The sequence below is a fragment of the Hypanus sabinus genome, chromosome 7 (genome assembly GCF_030144855.1).
Source record: "Hypanus sabinus isolate sHypSab1 chromosome 7, sHypSab1.hap1, whole genome shotgun sequence".
Taxonomy (NCBI): domain Eukaryota; kingdom Metazoa; phylum Chordata; class Chondrichthyes; order Myliobatiformes; family Dasyatidae; genus Hypanus; species Hypanus sabinus.
The window spans coordinates 125,467,695-125,477,826 of record NC_082712.1 but is presented as its reverse complement, the minus strand read 5'-3'; the positions used below and the strand labels follow the sequence as shown (position 1 = coordinate 125,477,826).

Genomic DNA, 10,132 nt, shown 5'->3' with positions numbered 1-10,132 from the left:
CCATGGCTCCACACTTTACAGGAAAGCAGGGAGGGGGCAGAGCCCAGCAAGAATGAGATGCTGAGATGCTGCCAGGATTAACGGCAGCACCTTTTATCATTTTATTTTTCCCGCTCCCTCTCTGGCAGCCCAGGCTATGTACAGAACCAGTAGCGGAGGGTCACCATGGGAGTGGGTTGTGAGCAGGCAGGTGGGCCGTTGGTGAAAGGATGGTAAAAGGAGGAAGAAAGGCCGTGGCCAGTGGTGGGAGTTGGTTGGTCAGCAGTCGGAAGGTAGAGAAGAGGTGGGGGAGACGAAAGCGTGATCGGTGCTGAGAGAGTGAGACTATGACACGGGCCAAAGGGTGATACACTAGAGGATAATGCGAAAGCCCAACTATGTGGAGCCAACAGCTCCTTCCGCCTGGTCAAAGCGAGGCTTCTCTACCTCAAGAGGAACAGCACAACAGCGACAAATTTTATGTACCTCTCTCAAGAACGATCTGGCAGCCCAGCCTAAATATGTTCATGATGTTTACTGTCTCTCCATATTGACCTGATACCTGCCAGGATATCAGGTCTTAAAGGCATGTTGCAAAATTCTCCTCGTTTAAGTCTTAGACCTCTCCCTCAGCCCATCTTATGAAGAGGTAAGGGAACTAATATTGTGCCTGTTTCTCTTTTTTCTCTGTTACTTCCTTCTACAAAAAAAAACAGTCCAAATTCCAAACGTTCCTCCTCCATACCCAGCTTTAGTTATTCAGGAAATGCTATCAACTGCAGAGAGTTAAGAGCACAATGGTAACTCCTGACCTGCCCCCTCCCTTCCAGTGTGCACTTGGGAATGTTATACGCCTTATCAAAAGCTGTCAACATAAAGAGGAATGTCAGGGGTGTCGGATATGATAAACAAATTAAACCCACCTTGAATAATATTTTTTTGGGGGGAGAGAGAGTACATGCATTTAAACATTAATAAAGCAGTCAAATTGAGCGCTAGCCGCTCCTAACATCACACAACTACAATATTACAATGCACAATTAAAAGTAATTGCAAAAATAAAAAAAAAGGCATGCATTTCAACTACAACGGTGGGGCTGGCAGAGGGAGAATGGACGACGTCCGTTTAAAAGAATAAATTGTAAACATCAACAATTATTTCGCACAAAGACAAATTGTTGCCCATCCTGCTGTAAGTTTCAGCGCCTCGACTTGCTGGAGGGAGACAGTTTGCCAGTTTTCGTGCTTCTGGAACTGGATCTGCGTTGACCCCTCGGAGCGTGGCCGTGCGTGCGGGCGGATCACGCTGCGGGTATATAAGGAGCGCGGGAGCTCTTTTCTGTCTGTCTCCTGAATTCTGGAACAGCGCTTAAAGGAACTTCATCTGGTTAGCGCGCCCCTCCGTCTCCACAACGCCGTACAATGGATCCCAAATGCCCAGCTTTCTGCCCGACCTGTGCAGACACAGCCTGTAGCGACAACTCCGTGAAGGTAACAATGGGTTAGGCAGGAATCTCATTTTAAACTCTCATCACGGAACAAAAACTCGAATCGCTTGGTTTTTGTTTTCTAATTTTTTTTCTCCCTGTTTAGTTGCAACTATTGCAGGATTACTTTTAATGTTGAGTAACATTTCTTCGCCTGGGGAATGCAATGAAAAATGTGTTAATTTATGTTGCTGTTTTAAATCGTCTTGTGCATTTGTGTTTCATTTGCAAAAAGAAACTCACTTTTTAACACGTTGGAAAAAAAACACGGCTGGAAAAGTTGTGCATACAGCAGCCCTATTTTGCCGGTTCTTGGACTGTTCGCGTTCCTCTTTCTGCAATTGGCGTTAGCAGTAGTTTTCAAACGTGTTTCGGTAGTTTTAAGACTATGTGTAAAGTGCATTGAGAATAATACAAGCCTCGGCACAGAACAGAAGTAATTTGATGCCTCTTATTTCTTGTTTTGTACTATGGTTTTGCTGTTCACAGCTCGGACTGGGGTGAGTTTCCCAGCGTGTTCCACTGGGTAGCGTTAGTATCCTGCTTGTGTGCCGCTACATTCCTCGATTTGACTTTTTAAATCTTGCACCGGGGAAAACTGATCTCTTGATTCTTACAATCCATAGCCATCACAAGCAAGATATAAATCTAGTTTAGCTTTGAGTCAGTTGGCATTTAAAACATTATTTCTGAAGAATTGTAAATTTTTTAAATAGGCTCTTCCGCTTTTATTGCCAAGAAAATCGATCTTAACGAAGTTAAATAGGGAAAGTCGTAAGTGCGGTTCTCCCTCTTCCAGTTTCATGAACACAGTGACGTTTTTAGTGGAAAATTCTCTACAAATCTTTTACCCGAAAAATACCTCCGCGATTTTGGAGGGCTTCCTTTATACGCCTTTCAATCGGCTTTGATAATTAGTGAAAACTTTCAACAGAACATAACATTGTGGTATATTTTAAAATGTAGAATAATATGTCTATAAAGTAGATGTAGCTTCACCTGGACTCGGTCTGAAACAGAAGCATTTGCTTTACATCTTCGGTTTTTATTTTACTTCCTTCGATCAGAGATAATTTTAATGATCCATTGTTATAGTAATCCTGAATTATTTAAAGTTCCGTCCAATTCATGAAATTGTAATTCCAATGTCTTTATTTTATTATAACACAATTTCTGAATGGTACCTCAGATAAGCATTGAATTGTAGCAAATTTTTAACCACAATCTCCAAAAATTGCAAATTATTGATTAGGTACAGGACTTGTGACTGTACTCGAATCTCTCACATCCTCCTATCTCCTACACTTCACACATTTTTAATAAGAGTTTTCTAATATAATAAATCACCCGGTCAGGTGACTGCATTGTTCAATACCATGGTCTGGGTACCGTGGACAGTGCCCCAGATTGCGATTTGTGCTTGTAACCAGTGCCTACTAACTTTAAAATGTTACTCAGTCGCCGTGGAAAAGAATTGACAGAAAGTCAGCAGTAAGTGCCGAGCACCACTGATGGTAGCTTTAAAAAAGGAATTGCACCATATAGCATCATTAACCTCCAACAATAGATGATGTTGCGAACAGTAGTCTGTTGCAATTAGTTTTCATTCTGTTGTTTTGCTTTCGAAGTAGTAGACCAAACTGATGTTATCGAAGGTTTTAGACAACACGCTAACATTGACTGGAATGCATATTTCCCATTCTGCTCGTGTAACAAGGATAATATCTCAGCTCTGACTCACAGCAATGATATTACTTATTTGGATCAGAGCTAATCAAAACCATCTTACAAATCATGCTCCTGCCTTGAGTTCTTTATGGAGCCAATGGGAGTTTGCTCTTATTAGCATGCAACGTTTACTCTCCCAGTGCTATCAGTAAACATGCTGTGGTCTTGTCAAAACAAAATAGCACGTGGTGAGAGTTTGGGAAAGCTACAGCAGAAGTTCTTAAAGATAATTGGGAATCTGCGTCTTCAACTGGCTAACCTTTTCTTTCTCCCCCCCTTCCCTTTCCAGGGTAGAAAGATGTCCCCAGCCAAGCACCTACTGTTCATTTCCATTGCTTTCACAATGTACATCATAGAAGGGGTGTCTGCAGCGGAAACGCTATGTGGTGGTGAACTGGTGGACACGCTACAGTTTGTCTGTGGTGACAGAGGATTTTATTTCAGTGAGTTTACTACTTGTATACCTGAAATCTGGAAGTGGGGGGGGGGGGGTGGTGACGGTGTGAATGTGTGTGTGTGAGTGTGTGTGTGTGTGTGTGTGAGATCTGATTTCCTTTCCTCCTGCAGTTCCAATTATCCTTCTCTTTGATGATAACTTACTCCCTGTTGAGGGGGGTGTCTGCCCAGTTAAATCTCCATTACAGTGTCTGTGCCTTCAGTTATTTTCTTTGGAGATTATGGGACCTGCCAGTCTTATCAGTTTATTCCAGAGTGTTCTCTTCCAAGCAGTAAGTGTTCCTCTTGAATCTAATGCCATCCTGCTTCTTGACCACATGGCAGTATCATTTTATAATGACTCCTTAGAAATTAATGAGTTAATTTCCCAGCTACCACTGGTTAAGTTTCTGCAAATTAAATAGTGCAGTATTCAGGACCGTTTTGAAATCATTGGAAGTGGAAAACTTTTACTTTGGGATTTATGATCAGGAATTTCTTTTGAAAAGTTCATGGGTTTTTTTGTGAAAATTAGGGTATGGGTCAAATGTGGATAAATGGATACTAATTACAGGTGTGAGATGATCTTGTGGAAGGCTGGAAAAAATCAAGGGATTGAAGGCCTCTGCATAAAACCTGGCCTGGATTCCATATTATGTCCACTAAAGCAGATACACAATTGTGGGTGTTATTTGCACTTACACAGTGGATTGCCAGTGAAGTGAGGGTTTCTGAATGTTTTATCAGCTCTGTTTCCATGTAAGTAACAATGAAAGGAAAAGCATTTCTTTAAGACCAGAGCACTTGGCCCAGAGAAGCTGTGAATCTGAACTTTTCAAATAACATTTGAGTTCCAGCATTCCTTCTAGTGGTGTCATGTTTGTGAACATTAATATTATGAAAAATAATATTGCTATGCCAGGAGACAAAATACCCCTAGTGGGGCACAGCAGGTTAGGAAACAGCATTTAAAAAAAGACTGCAAGTATTTGTACCACATCATTTACTAACCACTTTCTCATGCTGATCATAATTGCCACTAGAATTTGAATTTGATTTTGTGTAACAATTCCCTAGCTCCTTGAATGTGAATAACAGTGTTAGATTTATAGCTTTATCAAAGAATTTTAAACACAATTTGTCATTCCCATAAAACATCTTGATCATCAAATGAACATGAAAATATGGTGAGAACTCCTCACCAATTTGCAAAGTGTGTAATGTTCACTAAGGGCAGGTGCTCACTGTCATAAACTGTGAACAGTTTTATTTCCAAGCTTGCACTTGCATTAACTAAGCACATTACTCACATGTTCCCCTCTCTCCTGTTTGACAAGGACACAAAACTAAATCACTGCTGATAGTCACAATGAAGTGCTTGTTTATTTCCACATTCTTCTGATTAATACCGCTGAAGCATTCCATCTTTCATTTAAAGATGTTTTTAGTAATCTCAACTTCCAAAACTATACTATAATTGCTTTTTGTTTTTTTGCATGTGACAGTTTGTGCTGTTCTCCTCAATTATTCTATCTAGTATTCAGTAGCTCACTGTACAAACAAATTGGCCTCAGTGGTCTGGCCTGATTTTTATAAAATCCCCACTTTGTAGGACTTTGTTGGCATAGTTATGTCTTGAGTCAACATGCCTGTATTGTTGTTTATCTTGCTGACCATCTGGAAATCTTCACAAGTGAAGGGACACACATTTAGGATGAAAGTAACAATGTGAAGACAGTTCTTTGAAAGAGAAAGATACAGCCTTAGCACGGAAAATATAGCTCTTTCGTAACAATGTAGCATAAGTGTTTTTCTGTGTGCATCCACTACAGAAACTGATGCTATCTACATCAACCTGAGAAGCAGGAATGTAGCCATCAGTGAGATTCCCAAAGGATAATTACTGTCTGAGGTCCCTGAGCAATCTAAATATGTTATCATGAGCAAAGTTCAGAGCAAACTCTTGACATAAAAGGTGATTACCCATTACCTTGGCCATAATTATCCTTTGCTCAGATTCTACAGCTAATAGCAAACAGTTCATTGGACCACATTGTATGGCTTTTTCTATTACTGTGTTAGCAAGGTTGAGTAGCTATAGCTTTTTAAAATGATTGCCAGATTTGGGTTGTCTTTTGTATAGACTTTTAAGTCAATGCTGGCAGTAATCTTTGGAAAGACAACGAAAGGTAAACTCTGTCCCATGTTTTTCAGGCAGACCGACTGGGCGCTCCAACAGCCGCAGACAGAACCGAGGGATAGTTGAAGAATGTTGCTTCCGTAGCTGTGACCTGGGCCTCCTAGAACTCTACTGTGCAAAGCCGGTCAAGAAAGAGCGCGATCTCTCTGGGACGCCTTTCAACCTTCTACCACCAGCAAACAAGGTGTGTGATCTGTTCCATCAGTAAGGTGATCTCTCAGGAACTTTTGAACCCGGCCACCCAGGCACGAATTTCTGGGGGAGTAGCTGGTAAACAGATGGAGTGAAAGCTGCTCCAGTCACTGCTTCACCTCCCTCCCCAGCATTGGTCTTTGGAGGATAGGGCATGTTAATTATTGCCATCTTCCATTCTATTCTATTATTGCCAGGTATAGTAGACAAAATTAAATGTGCCATAGTGCAAAGCAGTTTTGTTAGCTTAATCACTACACTTGCCTCATTTTTCTCAGTATCTGAAATCTGTGTGGTTATAACATGGGCTGACAGGAAAGCTGCAAACAACCCAAATAGCTGAGTTTAAGGCACTTGAAGTGCACTTCTAATCACACTGATGGCATTTACATATATAACATAGTGCACAGAAGGGGGGCATTTGGACCACACTGCTAGTTCATTGAGAGAACAACAAAGCTCTTCACTTCCCCCAACTCTGGTGTGTTATTCTTTTTTCACGCTTATCAATATTGCCATTTTCTAGGTTGCTTTTGACTCTACTTTCAGCTCCTTTATAAGTCAGTGCTCTTCAGATCCTTTCAACTTGAAGCTGCTCTTTTTTTAAGAAAACCTTATTTTCCCTCTGGTTCTTTTGCCATGTTATTGTAAATATGTGAGATGTACAAGTCAACCGTTCTGCTGCTGGCATTGTTTTCCCTCACAGTCTATCAAAAGCTTTTATAACTGTGAATGATTTAGCCAGTGTAAGTCATTGGGAGCCTGCTTCCATTGTGTGCCTAAAGATGTCATCAAATGATCAAAACACAATTAATTCCAGTTGCTGGCATTGCAATTTGGAGTGTTTTTGTATCATAGGAAACAGTGAATTGGTTTTTCCCTGTGATGTAAGGTATTACTTCTCTACTTTCAACATCAGAGCTTCTATTTTAAGCCTTTTATCTTTTGATGCCAGTGCAAAATTAAGACCATCTGAGAGATTGTTTCATTTAAAATAACTTTATTGAAAGAGAGCTTTTCAGCTGGTGCTCCCTAGAGAGGTATCTCAGTGCAAAGCCTGAAAGGGCAGTCTATTTTCAGTAGCAGGCTTGGGTTCTGATCCACACACTGTCCTACCAGGCAACTGTACAGCAATTAATTTAAAAAGAATCATTTCACACAATAGACCCACCTTGTTTCAGTTACTTAAAATCCGCTCCCTTCCCCATCGATCTTTCTTACGTGCTAGGTCCTTCTTTCCATTACAAATGCAGAAATGACAGACTGGCCATATTTTCGCTTCAGGACAAAGTAATGAGGCTGTGCTGGCAGCTTGGCATCATGCTATTTATGGGTTTGCCTATCTAATTGGCGTTACCACATCATTGCCTGAACTTTGACCTGTATCCACACCATGCTTCAAGCAACTCGATGCTCACACTGAAACTTTCAATCTTTAATGACCTGCTGTTGCTTCTCCCAGGAAGGCAGACTTGAAAAATACTGCAGCGTTCAGAAAGGGAGAACAAAAAAACCTTCCAAAATCTTATTAGAGGCCTTGTTTACTAGTTGACAGTAGTCCAAGCTGTAGATTTTTCTTGCTGTTTGTTTGAGAACTGGCAGTGCTGAGCCAGAGAACAATGGGACATGATAGTTTCCTTATCAGTTATGAGGCTTAGAACATCACAGCCTTTGATGTTATTATAGCATGCATTTGGCATGGCTGCTAATGTTATTTTCATTTAAATTACAGGAAAACTTTAGGAAGCCTTTGGTTGCCAAGTATTCAAAATATGACTTCTGGCAGAAAAGATCTGCCCAGCGTCTTCGAAGAGGCATTCCTCCAAGTTTCATGGCCCTGAGGCTCAGGAGGCAGGTTGACGAAGTCCAGAGCGTACAGTATGTCAAAATGCACAAGCCACTTCTGACTCTCCCTGTCAAACAACCTCTTGAAGTCCGAGCATCATCAAAGAAATACTTCAGTCAGGAATGATGAAGAAATATTTTGCACATTTCTTGTGGTAAAAGACAGGGATTATAGCTTTGTACATGACGTCATTTCTGTGGCATTCCAACTGGGTTATTGTTCCCCTTCACCACCCTCTTTCGTTCCCCCACTCGACCTTCCCTCCAGGCCGTTACATACACTTCCCATTCACCCCTTTCCAACAGCCAACAAAGAAACGCAAGGATACCATTGCAGCCCAGTATAAGTGATACCTGGCTGGCAAAAGAAGTTGCAGCGTCAGTTGTTTGGGCCAAAGGGGTCACACCGCAGAGTACAGTTTGTTTTCCATTCAAATGTCACGCAATGCAGTCTAGATAATGTAGCCTCGATTGTTCTGCACCTATACAAGAAGGGACATCAACACTTTGTGGAATACTTAGTGTCATCCAGATCGTGCACCTTTTTTAAATAAGATGAGATTAGGAGGTCCTGTAAGGGACAAGACAGTGGTGTGTTTGTGTGTGTGTGCAGTCTCACATTGCCGCAGATTGCGTCTCTTTTTTAAAATTGTGTTTCTTTGGCACTATTTCTTTGAATGATAAGTGTGGTCATACACACTTGTGTTACGGTGCTAACTTTCTTTAAAAGAAGCAAAAGAGCTGACTCGAAGAATTGAGATTTGATAAATGCACGAACATCAAATAGAACTTGAAATGAACTTTCCGTTTTAGGAAATGTGTTATTTTTAAATAAAAATATTTAGCTTGGTTTTGGCGGTGCAAGATAAGCAAGGAGAAGACAAAAGACATTTTAAATAAGACAAAATCAAAGGGAAACAGCAGTGTTGTAATTATTTTTTCTATATTTTGCAACTTTATTTCTTATTCTTAGTTACTTGCTTTGCTCTGAAAACCTATGTGAACTCAACCTTAGCGACCAGAAGCAATCTCTTTTTGGAATTAGTCTGAGCTATATCTTGCAGTGTTGAGCCGCCAAGCTATCAAATAAAAAGGCACTGCGTAAAGGCATTATTTATTTTATGTAAAATGTATATAAAAATTGGTCCAAATAATGTACTTAGCACTGATGAGCAACTGCAAAGACATAAACTATTTTGTCTAATTTTGTACTAGTAAAGCTTTCGTAGATGCTTTGTACCAAAAAATGTAAAGAAAGTCTCTTTTCACCCTTTCTCTCACCCTTTCTCTCATACATGCACACTCTTGGGAGTTATTTGGTATTGGAAGCCTCTGTGAGGTGCCTTGATTCAGCCAAATGACCTCAGGTCCTTTGTTCTTTGTGAAAGCTACGTATATCCATGCTCACTGTTGTCAGCCATGGTCTGATCAAGTACAATTACTTGGTTACAGCTCAGTCTTGTTCTTCATCCTGCACTGTGTTATCAGCTTTTGTTTCTTATCAGTTTTGTCAATCATCTCTGGTTTAAGTTGCTCCTAGTTCTGTTCACCATGGCTTTGTCAAAAAATGGAAAGCTTCAGTTTTTTTTAAAAGAGCTCAAAATGTTTCATCATTTACATAGTAATCAAAAAAACCTAGTTCTTTTGTCAAATGTTTGCATCAGCCAGTATGAAGGGAAACATCTGCAGTCGCATTAGTTAAAGCTTTTTACTTTTTTAAATGTTTTAGTAAATACAGTTAAGGTGTACTCTTGTTAACTAATATAATGTCTTGTATTTAACATGTGCACTCAACCAACACTAGACACTAGAGAAAGATGAGATTCACAATCATTGTACTTTTCTTGTTAATATCAATAAAAACAATTTATTACAATATATTTACAATTTTCTCACTTCTCATGGCTTCTAATTTATAGTGTTGCACAAACAATTACAACAGACTGTTGCTGGGACAGGAGAATGTTTGATTTTAGGTGTTGCAGAGTGTGCTTCCAATTCTGGTTTAAACTGAGATTGAGTTGATCATGCTTTTGGGATCTTCTATCAAGAAGTTCTGCTTTTAACTGCCCATTAGTATTGTTTCTGAGAACATAACACCAGCATAAGAGACAAGGGTATCCTCTTCACATTGCATAGGGCGGGCGGCCAGTAATCATGAAATTGCAGGTTTTCGAAACTTAAAAGTAGTAAACAGCTATTTGAAAAGTGTCAGCTGACAACATTCATAATACAAAAATAAGTGTTTTTGTTCCTAGTGGCTGTC

General features: G+C 40.2%; 1 protein-coding gene across 1 annotated transcript; it reads left to right on the top strand.

Annotated features, from left to right (window-relative positions):
- The first annotated feature begins 1,312 nt into the window (after positions 1-1,312).
- Positions 1,313-9,746, top strand: LOC132397160 (insulin-like growth factor II). Its single transcript, XM_059975541.1, has 4 exons — positions 1,313-1,470; positions 3,484-3,637; positions 5,844-6,013; positions 7,754-9,746. Exons 1-4 carry the CDS (start codon positions 1,402-1,404, stop codon positions 7,991-7,993), a joined length of 633 nt encoding a protein of 210 aa, XP_059831524.1. The 5' UTR covers positions 1,313-1,401; the 3' UTR covers positions 7,994-9,746.
- The last annotated feature ends 386 nt before the right edge of the window (positions 9,747-10,132 follow it).